The sequence below is a fragment of the Pistacia vera genome, unplaced genomic scaffold (assembly GCF_008641045.1).
Source record: "Pistacia vera cultivar Batoury unplaced genomic scaffold, PisVer_v2 Contig342, whole genome shotgun sequence".
NCBI classification, from domain to species: domain Eukaryota; kingdom Viridiplantae; phylum Streptophyta; class Magnoliopsida; order Sapindales; family Anacardiaceae; genus Pistacia; species Pistacia vera.
In genome coordinates, this window is record NW_022196160.1 from 721896 (window position 1) to 741225 (window position 19330).

Genomic DNA, 19330 nt, shown 5'->3' on the forward strand with positions numbered 1-19330 from the left:
AGCTTTTGATCAACTTAGAAACAATTAAAGCAAGAATGTATACATCTAACGTAATCTCATTCTCGTTTAGGTAGTATAAATCTGATATTGTTACCATATATATACATTCATATGCATGATTTTATTGTGACACTTAAATTTGATGCTATTAGAACAATTAAAACCCCTTGGGTACATTAAATTAATTTACCATTTTATTATAATATTAATGTGATTCACATTTTAATTAATTGTTGAATGGAGTAAAATGATAATGAAACTGAAGTTTCCAGTAAATGTTACTATGTATATTAACTTCCTTTGTTGCTTATGGACTATAACTTTAGAGAGTAAAATAATCACTTAAAAGAAAAAACAATGAGGACCACCAAACTTTCAATGCTTTTTTTCCTTCTTCTTGTTGATTATGTTATCAGGTAATGTATTCTTCTTAATATTATGAATTAAGTTTTGTATTTTTAATTATTTACATATAATGTTGAATTGATTTACTGATAAGATGATTTTATATAATGAATTATATAGATATTTTATTAAATATAATCACTACAAGAAAACTGACATTTGGCGTCAAGCAAAATTAGATGCAAAAAGTAACATTTAGACGCTAATCCACTTTTTGCGTCTAAATTTTGTAGTCGCTAGTTAGTTGCAGTATCGCTGTCGTAGATTCCTAACGCGTCTAAATTGTTGTTTAGACGCAGAAAGTTTTTTTTTAGCGACCAGCAAATTAGTTGCTAATTGCTTGTCAAAATAGTCCCCCAGCTAGACGCTAATAGTTCAAGGGTAATTTGATAAAATTGCATAGCGACTAATCAATTAGTTGCAAAATATACCTTTCAGTGTCTAATAATTTGTCGCGAATGCCACAAAAATTAGACGCCAAAGGTGTAAGGGTAATTTCGTCAAAGGTATTCGCAACTATTTGATTAGTCGATGAATGTATCTTTTGGTGACCAAAATTTAGTAGTCAATTGTTATACTTTTAGACGTTGAATGTAGAATCCAAATGATTTTCGCGTCTATTTTATTAGTGGCCAAATGTATCTTTTGGTGACTAAAATTTAGTAGTTAATTATATTCATTTTAGACGCTGAATGTAGAATCCAATAGGTTTTTGTGACTATTTTATTAGTGGCCGAATGTATCTTTTGGTAACCAAAAATTTAGTGGTTAATTGTAATCATTTTAGACGCTGAATGTGAAATCCAAAAGGTTTTCACGACTATTTTTTAGACGCTGAATGTTAAAGCATTATACTAAATTACTTTTTGCTACTAAAACATTAGTTGCAAAATGTATTTTTTAAAGGCATTTCATGTCGACGTTCAGTGGAATGCAAGTATGCTAAATTACTTTATGCTACTAAAAAATTAGTTGCAGAATGTGTTTTTTTTTTAGAGCATTTCGTATTGACCTACATTATACATTCAACAACAACTGTTCAATTGACACAATATAAAATCTGATAACTAACATCAAATATCATATTTTCATACATATATATATGGTCCATACATGGATTTTTATGCATGATGAGCGATAAAAATCCAAAATGCACTATCACATGTGCATAACCAAAAAAAAAACAGCATGCACCCACATTTTCAGCCCACTACCTATCTATCTGTGCATAACTAACAAAAAAAGGCCCACCCAATGTACACCATCTAACATATATATTCAAACAATCCTAAAAAGATGGTTTTACCCCCATTTCAAAATATCTACTACCCATACAACAAAAAAATAACCATCAATACCGTTAACATGTCAAGTGTCACCAGTTGCGGTTTTTGAAATAGCTGTAGCTGATGAGGACGAATCTTCATCAGTTGGAGATGGCAATGGCTGTCCAGTTAGAGCTCTATGAGGTTGCTGTAATTCAAGGGCTATAGTTAGCTGCTTCATGATGTCCAACAGGACAAATTGTTGGTGTTCAAGCCTTTTTATTTTCTCTTTTTGATGATCAAATAAGATGAGCTGCTCCTTCAACTCTTTAATTTTATTTTCTTGTTGTTGCACAATGCACCTTAACTTTGCTTCTACTGCAGTGGATTGATGCTTAGTCTATGAAAATGCAAAATTTTGGTTAAATCCGGAAGCTTTACCTAGAACTTCCTCACATATTTCAGCTTCTGTTTTTTCACTTTCCCCTGCTTGTGTTTCATCTTGCAGCTCTATCATTTTTTCCTACCATTAATTCAATGCATAATCAATAAGTCAACTAACAAACTATATAGCAACATAAAAGAATACTGCAGCACCAAACAAAAATAAATTTGATAGAGTAGAGAAGCAAGTATCTAAAACATTATCAATCTAATATTAAACAAACATATAAGCAACAGATTTACAGTCACACATCCATGCATAAACATGCTAATTAATTGGAAAGATAAGGCTGTTGGATTTTGTAAATATCATAAAAGTGATGTGGCATATCTTTTAGTTCTCCAAGAGGCAAAACAAAGCCATGGTTCTCTGCCATTGCTAGCCTAAACCCAAGGACATACATTACCACACTGTAAAAACTCCACTAACTTACATGATCTTCAGCACACAAAAAAAAAAAAAAAAAAAAAAAAAAAAAAAAAAAAGAAACTCCAACTTTCTGCTTTAAAAAATACAAACTTTTAAGTTCAATCAAGAGAAAACACATAACACAAGTTAAATTTAGCCTTATCCTCCAATGTTTGTACATATCAATATCAAACCACAGCAAAGTTATAAAAGTTTGGTAACACTGAGGAAAACTAAATGCCAATATCAAACAAATGCACAAGCACACACATAATTATGGGTCAAAAGATGACAGAGAATTGCAATGATGATCAACTTCCATTCCGTTACACCATACACAAACTATTAAGTTCAATCAAGATAAACATATAACACAAGTTAAATTTCAGCCTTATCCTGCAATGTTTGTAACATATCATAGCAAACCACAGCAAGTTATAAAAGTTTGGTAACACTCAGGAAAACTAAATGCCATATCAAACAAATGCACAAGCACCAACATAATTAGGTAAAAGATGCAAGAGAAATGCAATGATGATAAATTCCATTTCGTATCACCATACATTTATACCCAATTCAATGGTAAGACATTTCATAATCGATAATTGAAAGATGATCAACTTACATATAGCTCTCTTGCTTGTTCATTAATCCACCCTTTCTCGGCGCTCCAAGTGTCATGAAAAATTGTATAGGACCGATAGATTCCCCAAGTTGGTTCATCTTAACAGTTCATATCATCATTGACCATAATGCAATTAAAATTAGTAAACAGGAAAACAAAGTTGTATATTTGTATAGATAATCATATTAAATACCTTTTCCTTTTTGTGCTGGATAAAGTTCTTGGAACCACCACGATGGTTACACCTCAGTTTCGACTGGTTCTCAGAATAAGTTTGACCGTGCCTAACACCACAAATTAATATTAAAATACAATGCATATATAATAACATTAAAAGCCATGTTGACCTTACCTGAAACTTTTCACTAGAAAAGAGGTCACAAAGATATATCCAATCATCGGGATCTTTAATTTCTTCTAGTCTATTCTGTAATGCTTCCTCCTTAGTAGCATATGCTTTGAATTTCTTGTGTAGGGCACTCCGAAAGCTGTTGAATCTCTTACACAAAATTGTGCTTAACCATTTCAGTACATGGGGCTCCGTGACATCAATGTCAAACTTGGTATAAATTCATCAATAATGTACATGCATTAAACTTATATGGGTATTATATATTATTTTCATAAGGAAGTATGACAATATGGATAATGATATTCAAATACATTACCGTGATACGAGCAATCATTTGTTTTTCGACATCGTAGGGAACTTTCTTCCAAGTAAGCACCCTAACAGGGGCATAGTTCCTCACAACTATTCCTACCTCAGTACTCAACTTTGATGCATTTACTCCAGTAGGTACTCCATCTTATTTTTGAAAGTCTACATGCAACTTTGATTGCGCTGTTTGCATGAGTCTTTCACATCCAACTCCTCTACTCTTCCCTCTCACATTCTTTGCCACAATATTGTCTACAAAATCAAAATAATGCATCATTAGTAAATAATATGTTATCACAATGACGGTTTACATGTTGGTAAAGTAAAATGTATTCTTAAATTTTAAACAAACATTGTAGACAATATCTAAAATCCAAGTATATATTTCAGTATGCTTATATGGACCAATATCATAACTTTACCAGTGATTGCAACAATTTAAGGAGTCGATACAGGACTATGATTCTATAGAACAAAATTTGCAAGTCTAGCTAGGTTCCTTCTTGTACCAGGAGCCATCTTCGGAATCTGCAAACATCAATTTCAGAATATGTAAAACCAAGGTCTATTGGTCGAAATCTAACGTCCAAAGTTCAAATTACATGAGAAGAATCTCTAACTAGATACTTAAAACTACAAAATCCGTAAGGCAAGCAAACAATACATTATTGTAATCTCTAAAAATGAATGACAAATACAAATATTCTGCTAACTGTAATACAGGAAAAATGGCGGTGAAGGCAGAAACTAGCAAAAAAAGAGAAATTCTTGCTACTTCATCTTCTCTCCTACTATGTGTGAAAAAAAAAATGTTTAATCTTTTGTCTTGGAACAAATTATAGAATACAAATCTAGAACTAAAATTGTTCTCTTTTTTGTATCAAAAAGTACATTACTGAAGCTAAAATCTGCACCTAAAGTTAAGTACCAAGAAAACCTGCAAAACAAATAAGCAAAGGTCATAACCAGGAATTTGTTGTTGCAACGTAATCAAATATGAGATTTATCTAAAAATGGTAACAAAGATATAAAATAAAAACATATGCAGACCAGAGGTGACCAACATGAGAATATATATTAGCAACCATTTCTAAAGATAAGGAATCAAGTGATTTTTAGCATTTGGCTACACAAAGAAGCATGTGCCCTGGACTCAATCACAGAGGAGATAAATGGTTCTCCAGAATATATAAAGAGGTAAGATAGATAAAACAATATAGCAAACAGTTTGAACTGAGAATTTGAGATCGATTTGGGAAGCTCATATATGAAGCTGGAAGCAGAGCAAGAAAGCATACTCTGCATTCAGGATCATACTTTTATCAAATATATCAAGACACAAAATAATTACTCTGTTTACTAATGGAATTAATTCTCCTGACAGAGCCTCGTACAAAACAAATACTATTTTAAGAATAGGTGATCCAGCCTTACCCCTTCTTTAAGAAGGCATATTTCTCGAAGAGCTAAACTATATTTCTCTAAGCGTTAAAAATGAAGCAATATGGTGTTTGTACCTTCACAGATTTTGAAGTAGTGGTTCCATATACTCAAAATTTAATGGCCTTTTCCCCACCAAAATTTAGAAACAGAAAACAGAAGAGCGTAGCAACATATTGCTATAAATTGATATGCAAAGGCTAACAATCAAAAAAGCCACCTAGAAGAATTAAAAGGCATTCTTTTCACACCTCACTAATTACTTTAACATGGTTCATTTGATAGGCCAGTTATTTATTCAGTTTTTTCTTGCTACGGCATCATATAATAGAGAATCTTCAAAAGTGTAAAATAGTTTGAACCCAGCTATGAAACCCCTTATAAATAGGAGTATTATTTGTTGTCACATACTTTTCAATTATCCTCTGGCTTAATAAGAGTGCACCATTGTAGATCAAAAGCAAATATCACAATACATTTCAAAAGATGAGCTACATCAAAATGAAATATTGATTAGGATATTCTCATAGAAAGTCATCCTAGCTTTCTCTATTCTTAATGTTTTCATGAAATAGTACCTTCTCAATACAGAACTGCACTCATCGTACAATTTGTAGAACATGTTGAAACTCATGGGAAATTTCTTTTTTGAAAAAATAAATAAATAAATAAAAAATAACCTAACCTCAAACACCATAACCAGATTATTGGTAGGCAATGCATCTTACCTAATAAAGCAGCAGCTGACCAAAGACCTAAATAGTATTTTAGACTGCGAATAGAAAATTTTTGCAACAAAACAAGCTGAGTAATCTTAATACAAAAAATCACCTGCCGAGCAAAGATGACAGTAATGTAATCTGCTAGATAAAAGCTTCTTTATGACACAACATGGGGTTCTAATTTTCATTATTATGCATCACGGCAATAACTCAAACAGTGCTTTGCATCATACAGTTTGCAGAGCTTTCCTCATATCTAAATTTCTGTATTAAATCAGCATGAGCATTACCTACCTCAAAACACAGTACATGATATTCCAGAGAACAGAGCAGAAGAAGTGAGTCTTTTCAACATTTTCCTCTTCCGTTTCTCTTCAAAATCTGCTTAAAAAAAGGAGGTTCATGCATGCTCTAAAGCATAATAAAGCTTTGAAACTCGCCGTCTGAATAATGGTTCAATCCTGAATGATTGTACTTACGGGAGGTTAAGGACTACCTCGTATTGGATGAATGAAGGAAGCCAAGAAGATCAATTGAAAGATGAAGATGCTTGGAGAAGAGATGAAGACGCGTCAGAAGAGATGAAGATGTGTGGGGAAAAGATATGAAATTTGGGTTGTGCGTTTGGGAAATTTGGAGAAAAAGCTAGGGCAAAGATGCGTGGAGAAGAGATATGAAATTGACAAAAATGCTTGCTTTATATAGGTTAGGGTATTCTGTAAATAACTTAAAAAAGTAAGGGTTTTAATTAGTTATTTAATTTAGAAATATAATTCTATTTTGCAAATAAGTCAATTTGTAACTAAAAATTTAGCCAGTCAAGAATTAGTGTTAGTTGCCTATAATTTAGGTCTGGCGGGAACAAATAATTTGGGGGGAATATGAATTTTTTAACTTAAATTGGCAACTAAATCAAATTTAGTTGCTGTATATACTTTGGGGCTCTTGTAATTACTATCCAAATATGGGATATTTTGGTAATTTCGTTTTTCTATAACTAATCATAATAGTTACTAATAAATCCCTAATTATTCGCAACTAATTTAGTTACTAACGGGTAGTTGCAAAAAATTGTTTTTTGTAACCAAAAATGTAGATGCAAAATATAATATTTTAGATGCAAATTATCCAATTTTGGAGGGAAAAATCACCCGGAAAAAATTGCAACTAAATTTATTAGTCACTAAAGCAACCGGTTCTGTGACTAACAAAATAGTCGCAAAAAATTAACTTTAGATGCCAAATGTTGGAACATGTGGGCCCTAAAATTTTAACCCTCTTTGCCCGACTAATGTGAATTTTGTTGGTAAATGTAGCCTTTTTGCAACTAATTCTGGTTAGTTGCTAAAAAATTGGTTGCAAAATGTCAGTTTTCTTGTAGTGAATGTTTTTTCATCTTTTAACTATTGCTCTAATATTTGATTCATTTATATGCTAATGTGATTTTAATAAAATGAATCATATATATGTTAGCATGGTAGGTCTATATTAGTTATTTTAAGTCAATAATATGTATTATTACTCTATATATTATTACAGCTATAGTTGACATGATAATTGTAATTTATAGTGTCTTAACGCTTGCATGAATAAGTATAAGGTTTCACCTAAAATCATTATCAATGCTGGATGTTATTATATGATCCTCTACTAATGTTATTCAAAGGTCCCATTAATAAAGAAAATTCAAGGGAGAACCACATTTTCCCACCCAAGGTTTGGTGAAACGACATTTTCCCACCTTTCAAGTTTCAAAATTACATTTCCCACCATTCGTTAGGTTTTGTTATATTTTCCGTTAATATTTTATTAAAAAGACAAAAATACCCTTAAATATTTGACTTTATAATTTTTTAATTAGCCAAAAAGTCAAATATTAAAAATTAAAAAAAAAAATTTGTTAATCCCTAATGCTATGGGATTGTTTAAAGTTAAATGACCTTAATGTTTATTTATTTATAATGTCATCAATATTCAATCACTATTATTCAATAATTTACTAAATTTATAATGTTTTTCATAATATAATATTTTTCATTTTTACTAGTTAACATAGAAAATCAATATTCCTAATTAATTAAATAAACAAAGGAAAAAAATATATCTTTACATTGAAACTAATAAATGATCGAGTAAAGATTTTGACTTATCTAAATAAACTAATTAAGAAATAAACAATTTAAGAGTGTTTTCGTCTTTTCAGTCAAATATTAACAAAAAACATTAACAAAACTTAACGAAGGGTGGGAAAGTGTCATTTTAAAACTTAACGGGTGGGAAAGTGTTGTTTTGCCAAATGTTGGGTGGGAACATGTTGTTCTCCCAAAATTTAACTTATACATTTGTCTCTCATTTCCTCTTTTTTAACATTAATAGAAAGCTTGTATTTACAAGTATTTGTAAATTAAATAAAGCAACAAATAAGGTTAGTGTTGTATCATGATTAAATAATAACAAATTAACCAAGTATATAAATTATTATTATACTCATTCTTTTGGTGAGTTCCTTTCATTATAAATAATTTTCCACGACCACCTAATTATAATCTACAATAGAAAAAATTACATCCAAAATACGTAAGTGGCTTTAATGATATTAAAAAAAAAAAAAAAAAAAACTGTGTACAATAATATAAACTAAAGGTATGGAAGATTTGTTTTAAATGCTGGCGGGTAGTTTTTTAGTACAACTTCTTGAATCTCAACTCTTTATTGAATGTTATGTATATATTTAACTGCAATATAATTTTTCCTTTTTTAAGGAAATAAATGTACAGACAAATTTCCATGTGCATCAGCAGCATCACCCATCTCATCAATATATGTTACTTCCTGCAGTGATGCTGAAATAATAATCAATACACCAGCTTTGGTAATGCCCACTTCATTATCTTGTTTCCTTTTAAATTACTTTTATCTGCATTTCAAATATCCGAATAGAAGCACTGTAATATCATTTGTATTTATAGGAAAAGACTTGGACATTATCTAGCTGGAGTCTTCAAATAATTTTCTTCAAATTCTCATTAATAGGTAATAGAAGTAAATAATTGTCTCTGATTGAGAAATGAAATTAATATAAGATGACATATGATTGCAAAACGGGAATTTATCATGCTGTTTCGATACATGATGTCAAGTAAAAATATTATTCATCAAATCAAATCTGTAAGTTTGCAAAACCAAAGTGGGCAGTTGACGTTAGGAAAGTTACCCAAATATATCAGATCATAATAAGAAAAAAGACAATCTTTGCTTTGCTGTGCAAGGGGTGGTTGGCGTGGGTTTAGGTGCTGCTGGTTTTGTACGTCTTGGGTCTGCGATTTTTGATGGAGTTGAAGGAAGCAAAAGAGAAAGTGAAAGAAGAGAGGAAGGGAAAAAATAGTAAAAGAAAAAACAAACTATTCTATTAATTTAACTTATATAAAATGATTATAGAGTCTGACCTTTAGATAGTCCATGTTTTATATCATGATAATATAATAACAATTTAACGAAGAATATAAATTATTATTATACTCATTCTTTTCGTGAGTTCCTCTCACCATAAATTATTTTCCACGACCAACTAACTATAAACTACAATAGAAAAAATTATATCCAAAATACGTAAGAGGGTTTATTTATATTATCAAAAAACAGCTTATAATAATATAAACTACAGGTCTGGAAGGTTTGTTTTAAATGAAGGTGGGCAGTTTTTTAGTACAACTTCTTGAATCTCAACTCTTTATTGAATGTATGTATAAAACTATATATTTAAGTGCAATATAATTTTTCATTTTTTAAGGAAATAAATGTACAGTTTTGACAAATTTCAATGTGCAACACTTTTCTAATTTTGTATATAAAATTAATTTGACAAAGCTACAAAAGATTATTTAATTTATTTCCTGCAGTGATGTTGAAACAATAACCAATACACCGGCTTTGGTAATGCCCACTTTATTATCTTGTTTCCTTTTAAATTAATTTTATCTGCATTTCAAATTCCCCAATAGAAGTAATATCATTTGTAGTTATAGGAAAAGACTTGGACAGCATCTAGCTGGAGTCTTAAAATAATTTTATCAATGCATTATATTTCCATGTCCATAAATGATAATACAACAATTTAATAATTTGCAAAGCTTTTAAATACATGCATATATTAAAAAGCTGCACTCTTAGATCGAAATGTTTTCGATTTTTATTCATGTACGAGACTTTTAGGAGCATTCTTAGACTGTTAATTTTTGAAATAATTCTTGGTCAACATCAATTGTGAGATGAGTTTATATTTTATATATATGGGCACTAACCTTCAATGTTCTTCGGCAAAAGTAGCTAGAGTGATGTTGAAATAATAATCAATATTACACCAGCTTTGGTAATGCCCACTCTATTATCTTGTTTCCTTTTAAATTAAATTTATCTGCATTTCAAATTTCCCAATGGGAGAACTGTAATATCATTTGTATTTATCGGAAAAGACTTCTACATCATCTAGCTGGAGTCTTAAAACAATTGTCTCCAAGTTTTCATTAGTGGATAATAGAAGAAATAATCGTCTCCAATAGACATGAAATTAATAAAAGATGACATATGACCGTAAAACGGGAAATTATCATGCTGTCTCAATTCATGATATCAAGTAAAAATATTTAAGTGGGACCTATAATTATTCTCATATCCATCAAATCAAATCTTTAAGTTTGGAAAACTGAAGTGGGCAGTTGACGTTAGTAAAGTATGTCTAATAACTCTTATGTTACCCAAATATATCAAATCTTTGCTTAGCTGTGCAAGTGGGTGTTGGTGTGGGTTTAGGTGCTGCTGGTTTTTTAGGTCTTGGGTCTGCGTTTTCTGATGGAGTTGAAGGAAAGGGAAAGAGAAAGTGAGAGAAGAGAGAAAGGGAAAAAATAATAAAAGAAAAAGCAAATTATTCTAGTAATTTAACTTCTGTAAAGTGATTATAGAGTTTGACGTTTAGATAGTCGATGTTTTAATGATTTATTTATCATTTTTTTTATTTTATAAAATTTAAAATTCTAAACTTAATTTACATTTATAAAATAAAAATACTAGTTATATGAATTTTTTAGACTTTTTTCTATCAGCATTAGACGTGACTTTTTGTGCATTTTAAAACTATCTTTAAAAAAAAAACATTGTCTCTTATTGATAATATCCCTCCAAATTACATAGAATTCATTTGCTGTTGTATTTAATTTAGGGTAGTAATTATTTGGAGCGATTTTCTTGATCTTATGGTTATATAATTGATTGTTACTTATAGGAAAAAAAGATGGAAAAAGTGATACTTTGGGGTCCTTGCTTAATAAGGCAACCGAGTAGCTACTACTGTACACATAGATAAGATAACAAGGTAAAGGGATATTTTTGTTGTATTATATGTTAGTGGGTGTCTCTTTCTCATGCATGAAATTGGAAAACACACTCTTTTAATGCAAAACCTCTCTGTCTCTTCTACTGCTACTCTTTTAAGTTGACCACAAAACCTTTTGTATGCAAAGAAAGATCATCACAAAACCTCTGTCTAATTCTGAAACTAGTGGGGGTTCATTAATTGAGGTATACCTCGCGGGTTGACTAATATTCCCTCGGCAATTTTCTTCACTTGTTTTAGTAATAGTAAGTAGCTGGATGTCTAATTCTTAAGGATGAAAACGGAAAGTATACAAGAGTGTTTTTGTATAAAAAAGACACCTCACTCCACTTCATCTTCATCTTCTCTTCCTTCTCTCCTCATTAAAAAATTTAAACAACAACAATACTCATCTCCCTCTCCTCTGCATCCTCCCTTCTCTCTTCTAACAAATACCAACAAACAGAAGTATTTGTATTTTATTATATATACATCTTTTTAATTAGTTTTGTAATACAGTGCTTGAGAAGAGAGGGATATAGACGAGGTGGCATCCAGAACTTCTTTTATTTTTTATTTTTTTGGGTATTCCATGGGTTTATGTTGAGAAGTTATCTGATTTAGTTGATACGGGAATTAGAAAGGGAATTTGACTTGGTTTTAACTTGATCTATGAATTTTTTTATGCTTACTTATTTTAACTTGATCTATGAATTAGCTGTTTTGTCTAAGAAGATGGTAATGTTGTTTTTTTGCATTCCTTTTCATGTTAAGTGAACAAAATGTAACCTTTACCATGCATGGTTTGTTAGGTATGGCTCCCAACAAGGTGTATTGCGCTGTTATTTTGTTGTTTTTCTTCTGGGGAATTTTGTTCTTTTTCTTCTATGAAGCTTCGGTCTCCAACAGAAATCAAAAAGTAGAATTGGTTGTTAATGCTTCTGGAGGCAGACAGATTCCTGAAACATTCTTTGGAATATTTTTTGAGGTAGTTTATTGTTAGCTTGCACTTGGAGTAATTTTGTTTTAATGCTAAACTTATTTATATATTTTTTTATCGCATTCATGTTGGTAGACTTGCACATAAACTTACACGCTGCTACTAATTAATTTATTAAATAATAAGGGAGAAAAAGTAAGGCAAGGTACTTAACGAAACTAATTATCCATATTACTGTGTTTTTCTCTAGGAGATCAATCATGCCGGTGCTGGTGGATTGTGGGCAGAGCTTGTGAGCAACAGAGGTCATTCTTTATTCTTCTATCTATATATTTGATGTTTGGTAGCTAAGTTACATGCTGGCTTGTCAGTGTGTACTTGTAATAGTGTATATAAACATCAGAGGCTGTTATTTGCCCTCTCTTTCAATTTCTTAGGTTTTTAATGAGGTGTTTATTTCAGGTTTTGAAGCTGTAAGACAAAACAAATCCTTGAATATCCACCCTTGGTCTCTTATCGGGGATGAATCATCCATAATTATTTCAACTGACCGATCATCATGCTTCAAGCGGAATAAGATTGCACTTCGAATGGAGGTGCTTTGTGATGGAGATACGTGTCCTGTTGGAGGAGTTGGTGTCTATAACCCAGGATTCTGGGGAATGGTAAGAAATAGTTTATCTTAATTACACAAAAAAGTAAATGAATTTGAATATGTTGTTTTAAATCTGAAATATTAATTATTTTATTCTCTTTCTTGTAGGACATTAAACAAGGGAAGATTTACAAAATTGTCTTTTACCTCCGTTCATTGAGCTCAGTTAATATATCAGTATCTTTAACGAGTTCGGATGGATTGCGGACGCTGGCCTTTACCAATCTCATGTGAGCATTATAATTAATTTGCTTAATTTTTCTTCTGCAAAGATTTTTGTTTATTTATAATTTAGAGTTTAATTTGATTTCATTGCAGTGCTTCCGCTCGTGATATCTCAAATTGGACAAAGATGGAAACTTTGCTGGAAGCTGAAGAAACAAATCCAAATGCAAGACTTCAACTGAAGACTTCAAAGAAGGGGGTAATGTGGATTGATCAGGTCTCTGCCATCCCCTTGGACACACACAAGGTAATTACAAAAGAAATTCAACATGCAATCTTCCTTAAAATTTAAGTGCTCCTGGTTTTTTTTTTTTTTTTTTTTTTTCAAATAGCTTTGATTGGGTAAGGATGGAGTTAACTAGTGTTTCAAAATGAACTTCTAGTTTGTCTTTTGAAGCTGAATGATAAATGTAAACTTTGCATGTAGGGGTTTTGCTTTTGTTTGAACATAATTTTTTCAGTGCATTTCTTCTGATTACTTAGTGACTAGTAATTACCTTCCACATGTATCTAAGACTTGCTGTATCCTGTCGCAGGGGCATGGCTTTAGAAATGATCTTTATGAAATGATTGCAAATATCAAACCTCGATTCCTGAGATTTCCAGGTATATAAAGATTTATTGGTGTAGACGCTTCTTTGCGCAAGTGAAGTTGTTTCATTTTAAATTATCACATTAGATAATATTGTCTTTCATTTTGACGTTTGCGATTGATATTGTGTTTCTTATATTAATATTTGGAGTTGCCATAAAGATGTATTTTAATTCAACTTGTTTTCTATTAATGCCTTTATGCTATCTATTTTAAATTAAGTTGTTATCTATTAATGCCTTTATTTAAACAAATATAGTTTATTTACACATTCGTCTTTGTGTGGGTTCATAACTTTTTTTCAAATGGTTTTCTTAAACCAAAGTTTTAGAGGTTCTTGTAATGGATAAAAGGTCGGATATCATTGTTCAATTTGTAAGAGTTCCTTGTAAATATAAATTGGTTGCATTACAGTTCATTCATTTCGTTATACTGAATGCTTTACATACATGTGTACATGTGTTATATAAAATTGATCTTTAATGTTGTAAGATATACAATTTAAATTTATAATTTTTCATTTAATAAAACAAATGCTGATAACTTGAAACAAACGCAAACGAAAGTGAAGGATTACTATTCTTGTAGTTAGATTTATTCTTTTCTAGTTTCTCTTGTGTGAAAAAGGCAAAGGTTGGATGGGTTGTTACGTGAAATAGAATTTCAACTCTTGAGACAGATTTAATCCTTTAATATTTTTAATGGATTGGACATTTTTATCGTTCTGATCTGATTCAATGCCTTGAGGATATAAGTTGTTTCAAAAGTTGTTAATATGATGTTTCGTTTATATACTAAATTAGCTTTGGCTTGAATCTTGTCCAGGTAAGCAAATATAAAAATTTCTAGAGCTCACCGCATATTTCCTTTGACTGGCTTTATCGAATGCCCGCTCCTTACCTATCTTAATCTCTTTATTTGTGTTCAGCAACTGTAGTTATATTCATTGCCCAGAAATTCAAATATGAATAATGCCTTATTTTCTTATTATATTAAATCAGGTGGCAATTTTGTTGGAGGAGATCTTTTAAGAAATGCCTTTCGTTGGAAAGATACCGTTGGACCCTGTGAGGAGAGACCTGGGCATTTTAATGATGCATGGAACTATTGGACGGATGATGGACTTGGCTATTTTGAGTTTCTTCAAGTAAGTATTTGTCTTAGCTGGAGGAAAATTTTTATTTTTGTTCTTATTACTTCAAAGAATTCCACTTATACTCCTTTATGTAGATAAATAAAGTAAAAGTTTAATTCTTGTTTGTGCAGCTATCTGAAGATCTTGGTGCATTGCCGATATGGGTGTTTAATAATGGTAATGACGGATATACTTGTTTTTTTCCTCCAGCTGGCCTACGTGGTTGATTTATTTTTAACTTATATGTTTTATAAACTTTGCAGGAATGAGCAATTTCGGTCGAGAAAAAGCCTCCAATGTCTCACTTTTTGTGCAGGTATGTTTTCAATATTGTTGCCTTGATTGTTTGTATGATTATTGGTCCAATCAAATATACTTTAGTTTAAATGCTACAAATGCAATTGCAGTTGATGTGATCCCATACAGCCTTATTTCTTTTTGCAGATAACAAAAAAGTAATAACAAATTTTGTTTGTTTGTTGACTCCACATCTAATTAGTGCTAGTTTTTCTTTCTTGGGGTTTTGCTACAAATTTTGTTTGTTTGTGATATTTATTGAAAAGAACTATAAAACTTGAGTTGCTGCGTTTATTTATTTATTTATTTTTGAATCCATATTTTGCGACCAGTCAATAAACTAAGTTTGTATTATGCAAGTGCTAGTTTTTATTTTTGATGGAGACAAAAACCAAATTCACTTCCATATATCCCTCGTGAGTTGGACAATGTTTAGCTATAAAGTTCATATTTTTCTTTCTTGGGGATTTCTGATCTTACATTCATTTAAAAGAATTATTGATGTTTGGATCTTATCAACTTCATTGATTTATAGGTGCTTCATTTTTCAGTGATTGAAAGCTTTTTTTTTTTGTAGTTTTACCCTGTAAAGGAAGGGGGGCTTTTGTAGTAGTGTATTGATATTGAGTTGTATCATTTTTCAAGTCTAAATGTAGAATTAAGGGTCCCAAGTGTGGCTATTACTTTTGTTTTTCCTCCTATATTGTTTAGCTAAACTTAACCTCGTAAATTTTTTCCAAAACTGATAATTTTTTGATTGAAGGGATATATATACATATTAATATATGTTGTTTGTTTCAATTACAGGAAGCCCTTGATGGCATTGAGTTTGCCATAGGTGACCCAAGCTCTAAATGGGGGTCTATACGAGCTGCAATGGGACACCCTAAACCTTTTGACTTAAAATATGTTGCTGTTGGAAATGAAGAATGCTACTCTACGGAAAAAAATGCTTATAAAGGTTTGCATCTTGTTCTAACTCATTTCTTTTGTTTTCGTTTATACTCTTCCAAGTCACTTAATTTCGAGTTATTAAATGATTAGAAAGTGGACCATGATAATGGTAATTGCACTAAACTTTTACTATATGAAAGATCTCTTGTCTATGATCAAATAATTATGGATATCTATTGAGAATGAATGTGATTTGATAGTAAATTCTTAATAATCTAAAGGTCATTCATGTGACATTGAACTCTCATCTATGAATTTATACTTTGAAGTTAAATATATGGTTAGTAAACTTTGTCATGATGTCTATCCATTAATGATCTCTTCTGAATTTCTAGGATTATTTGTCTTTGATGAGTTCTGATATGATTTAATAAATTTTTTTATGAATTTAATAAACCCTAAAGCCCAAATATTACCTTGCTCTTTTACATTCATAGACATAATATACTTACTTTTTTTTTTTTTTTTTTTAATGACTAGAGAACTACCCCAAGTTCTACTATGCGATAAAAAGGTACTATCCAAACATCACAGTAATCTCAAACTGTGACGAATCTGTGGATCAGTTAGATCATCCAACTGATTTATATGATTTTCATGTAAAATTCTTGATGCAACTCTTGTATATTCATATATAAATTGTTTTCATTTTTTCTCGCAATGAAAATAACCTTGTTTTTATTTTCTTATTCTTAAATAGATTTATACAAATGCCAATGACTTATTTTCTAAGGCTCATCAATTTGACCATACATCACGTAGTGGTCCAAAGGTATGCACCTCTATAAGATCCATAGTTTTTGTTTTGATTCAAACCTAGGAATCATAGGTTATTCAATACTATGTAGGTGTTTGTTAGTGAATATGCTGTGTATGGAAAAGATGGTGGCACGGGAAGCCTTTTAGCAGCACTAGGGGAAGCTGGATTCCTCGTTGGCCTGGAAAGGAACAGGTTTGCCAATGTGCATAAAAATCCAAGTGGTTATCTTTTGTTTGATAAACAAATGTTTAAGTAATATATCACACAAGTTTCACTATTATTTCTAGCTCCAATTTGATCACAATCCAAGTAATTTTAACTAAAATGATGGTAACCTACTAATTTTAACTTTATTTGTTGCAGTGATGTTGTTGCAATGGTATGCTATGCACCATTGTTTGTGAATGTACATGATAGGAGGTAATTTCACCATCTTTTGAATTTATAAAGTCTTATCATTTTTATTTACGGTTTATTCTAACATTAGAAAATTTTGTCTTCTAGTTGGAATCCGGATGCAATTGTCTTCAACTCCAGTCAAGCATATGGAACTCCTAGCTATTGGTTGCAACACTTTTTTACAGATACAAGTGGTGCGATGCTACTTAATACGATTCTCCTCACAAATTCTTCAACTCCAATCCTTGCATCTGCAATAGCTCAGCAGAATTCAAATGACGGCAGATGTTTTTTGAAAGTAAAGGTATTTCCTATTGCATTAATCCAAGCTGCTCTTGAAATGAGTTGTTTTGTTTAAATAGATCTTCTAGCTTGCTAACCATTTGTATGTATGTTACTGTGGTGCATGTGTAGGTTGTCAATTTTGGGAGCAATAAAGTGAATCTAAAGATATCAGTGTATGGTTTAGAGTCAAATTCAATAAACTCGTCAAGATCGACTAAGACTCTACTTACTTCCAACAATGTAATGGATGAGAATTCCTTTAAGGAGCCAAACAAAGTATAAATCTTCTCTCATTCATTAATATTCTTAGAGATTGAGGACTTTTTTGTTAATTAGCACCATTGAATTATTATTATTATTTTTAACTCTGGATATATAGGTGGTACCAAGAAGTAGTCCACTTGAAAATGCTGGCAAGGATATGGAAGTTGTAGTATCGCCACACTCGGTCACTTCTTATGATTTGATGTTGGATCACAATACCTAGGTAATCTCGATATTTTCAACATCATGACAGAGTTGTTATAATTAGTTTATACATGTAATATCACTGTTTTTGAATAATAGCTATTTAAGTTGTGATATAGTTCAAATTGATGATTGATAGGGCTTGTATAGCTGCACGTGTGAGTTTGGGAGGAGCAGACGTGCAAATTAGTTTGGTAAGTAAAGTTTTGCATTATATGTTTGGTTTATGGTATAGGTGAATACATGTGTGTGTGTGTGTATGATAACAATACCAGATTTAATTGTTTTACAGTTACAGAGAAACAATTAAAGGAAGAATATAATCTCATTACTATTTAGTAAAATAAATATGATAGTGTTACCATATATACATTCACATGCATTCATGATTTTATTGTAATAGTTGAATTTGATACTGTTGAACTTATATGGTAACAATATCAGATTTAATTGTTTTACAAACAATTAAAGCAAGAATGTAATCTCATTACCATTTAGGTCAAATAAATCTGATAGTGTTAGCATATATATATATTCACATGCATGCATGATTTTATTGTGACAATTGAATTTGATACCGTTAGAACTTTTAATACCAATTCTATCTTGGGTACATTTATTAATTTACCATTTTATTATAATATTAATGTGATTGATATTTTAATGTTAACGTTTTAATTGATTGTTGAATGGAGTAAAATGGTAATGAAATTGAAGTTTCCAATAAATGTTACTATATATATTAGCTTCCTTTGTTGCTTACTGGCTATTTAGAGAGTAAAATAATCTCTTAAAAGAAAAAAAACAAAACAAAAACAAAAAAGAAAAAACAATGAGGACCACCAGAATTTCAGTGTTTTTCTTCTTCTTCTTCTTCGTTATGTTATTATTAGGTAATATATTCTTCTTAATATTTTTCAATGCTTCTAGTTTTTTTCATGGTACTCTCATCTGGTAATACATTTCTCTTAATATTTTGTATTAAATTCCTATTTTTCATAGTTAATGATAAATATAATGGTTTTTCATCTTTTAACTATACATCTAATATTTGATGATTTATGTGCCAATGTGAGTTTAGAAAAATGAATCATATATATGTTAGCATGATAGGTCTATATTAGTAATTTTAAGTCGATAATATGTATTGTTACCCTATATAAATTTCATAGCTATAGTTGACATTGTGAGATTATAATTTATAGGTACAATGTTTGATGAAGCACAGGCAAAGGAAGATAACTGTGATTCTCACTTACCTTTTCCTGGGAATTGTACAAA

General features: G+C 30.8%; 1 protein-coding gene across 1 annotated transcript; it reads left to right on the forward strand.

Moving 5' to 3' along the window:
* Positions 1–12153: 12153 nt before the first annotated feature.
* LOC116138604 (alpha-L-arabinofuranosidase 1-like) lies at positions 12154–18068 on the forward strand. The gene is made up of 17 exons (XM_031424315.1): positions 12154–12327; positions 12530–12584; positions 12742–12944; positions 13043–13164; positions 13253–13406; positions 13696–13765; positions 14753–14898; positions 15018–15063; positions 15150–15202; positions 15991–16144; positions 16618–16736; positions 16838–16909; positions 16986–17089; positions 17261–17317; positions 17402–17600; positions 17711–17857; positions 17961–18068. The coding sequence occupies exons 1-17, from the start codon at positions 12154–12156 to the stop codon at positions 18066–18068; spliced, it is 1983 nt and encodes a 660-aa protein (XP_031280175.1).
* Positions 18069–19330: the final 1262 nt, after the last annotated feature.

What these genes read in the sequence shown, in the direction of transcription:
- LOC116138604 (XM_031424315.1), top strand. Translation starts at nt 12,154, where the DNA reads ATGGCTCCCAACAAGGTGTATTGCGCTGTTATTTTGTTGTTTTTCTTC. An exon ending in GATATGGGTGTTTAATAATG is followed by an intron (nt 15,064 to 15,149) that starts GTAATGACGGAT and finishes TAAACTTTGCAG; the next exon opens with GAATGAGCAATTTCGGTCGA. An exon ending in CCTTTAAGGAGCCAAACAAA is followed by an intron (nt 17,858 to 17,960) that starts GTATAAATCTTC and finishes CTGGATATATAG; the next exon opens with GTGGTACCAAGAAGTAGTCC.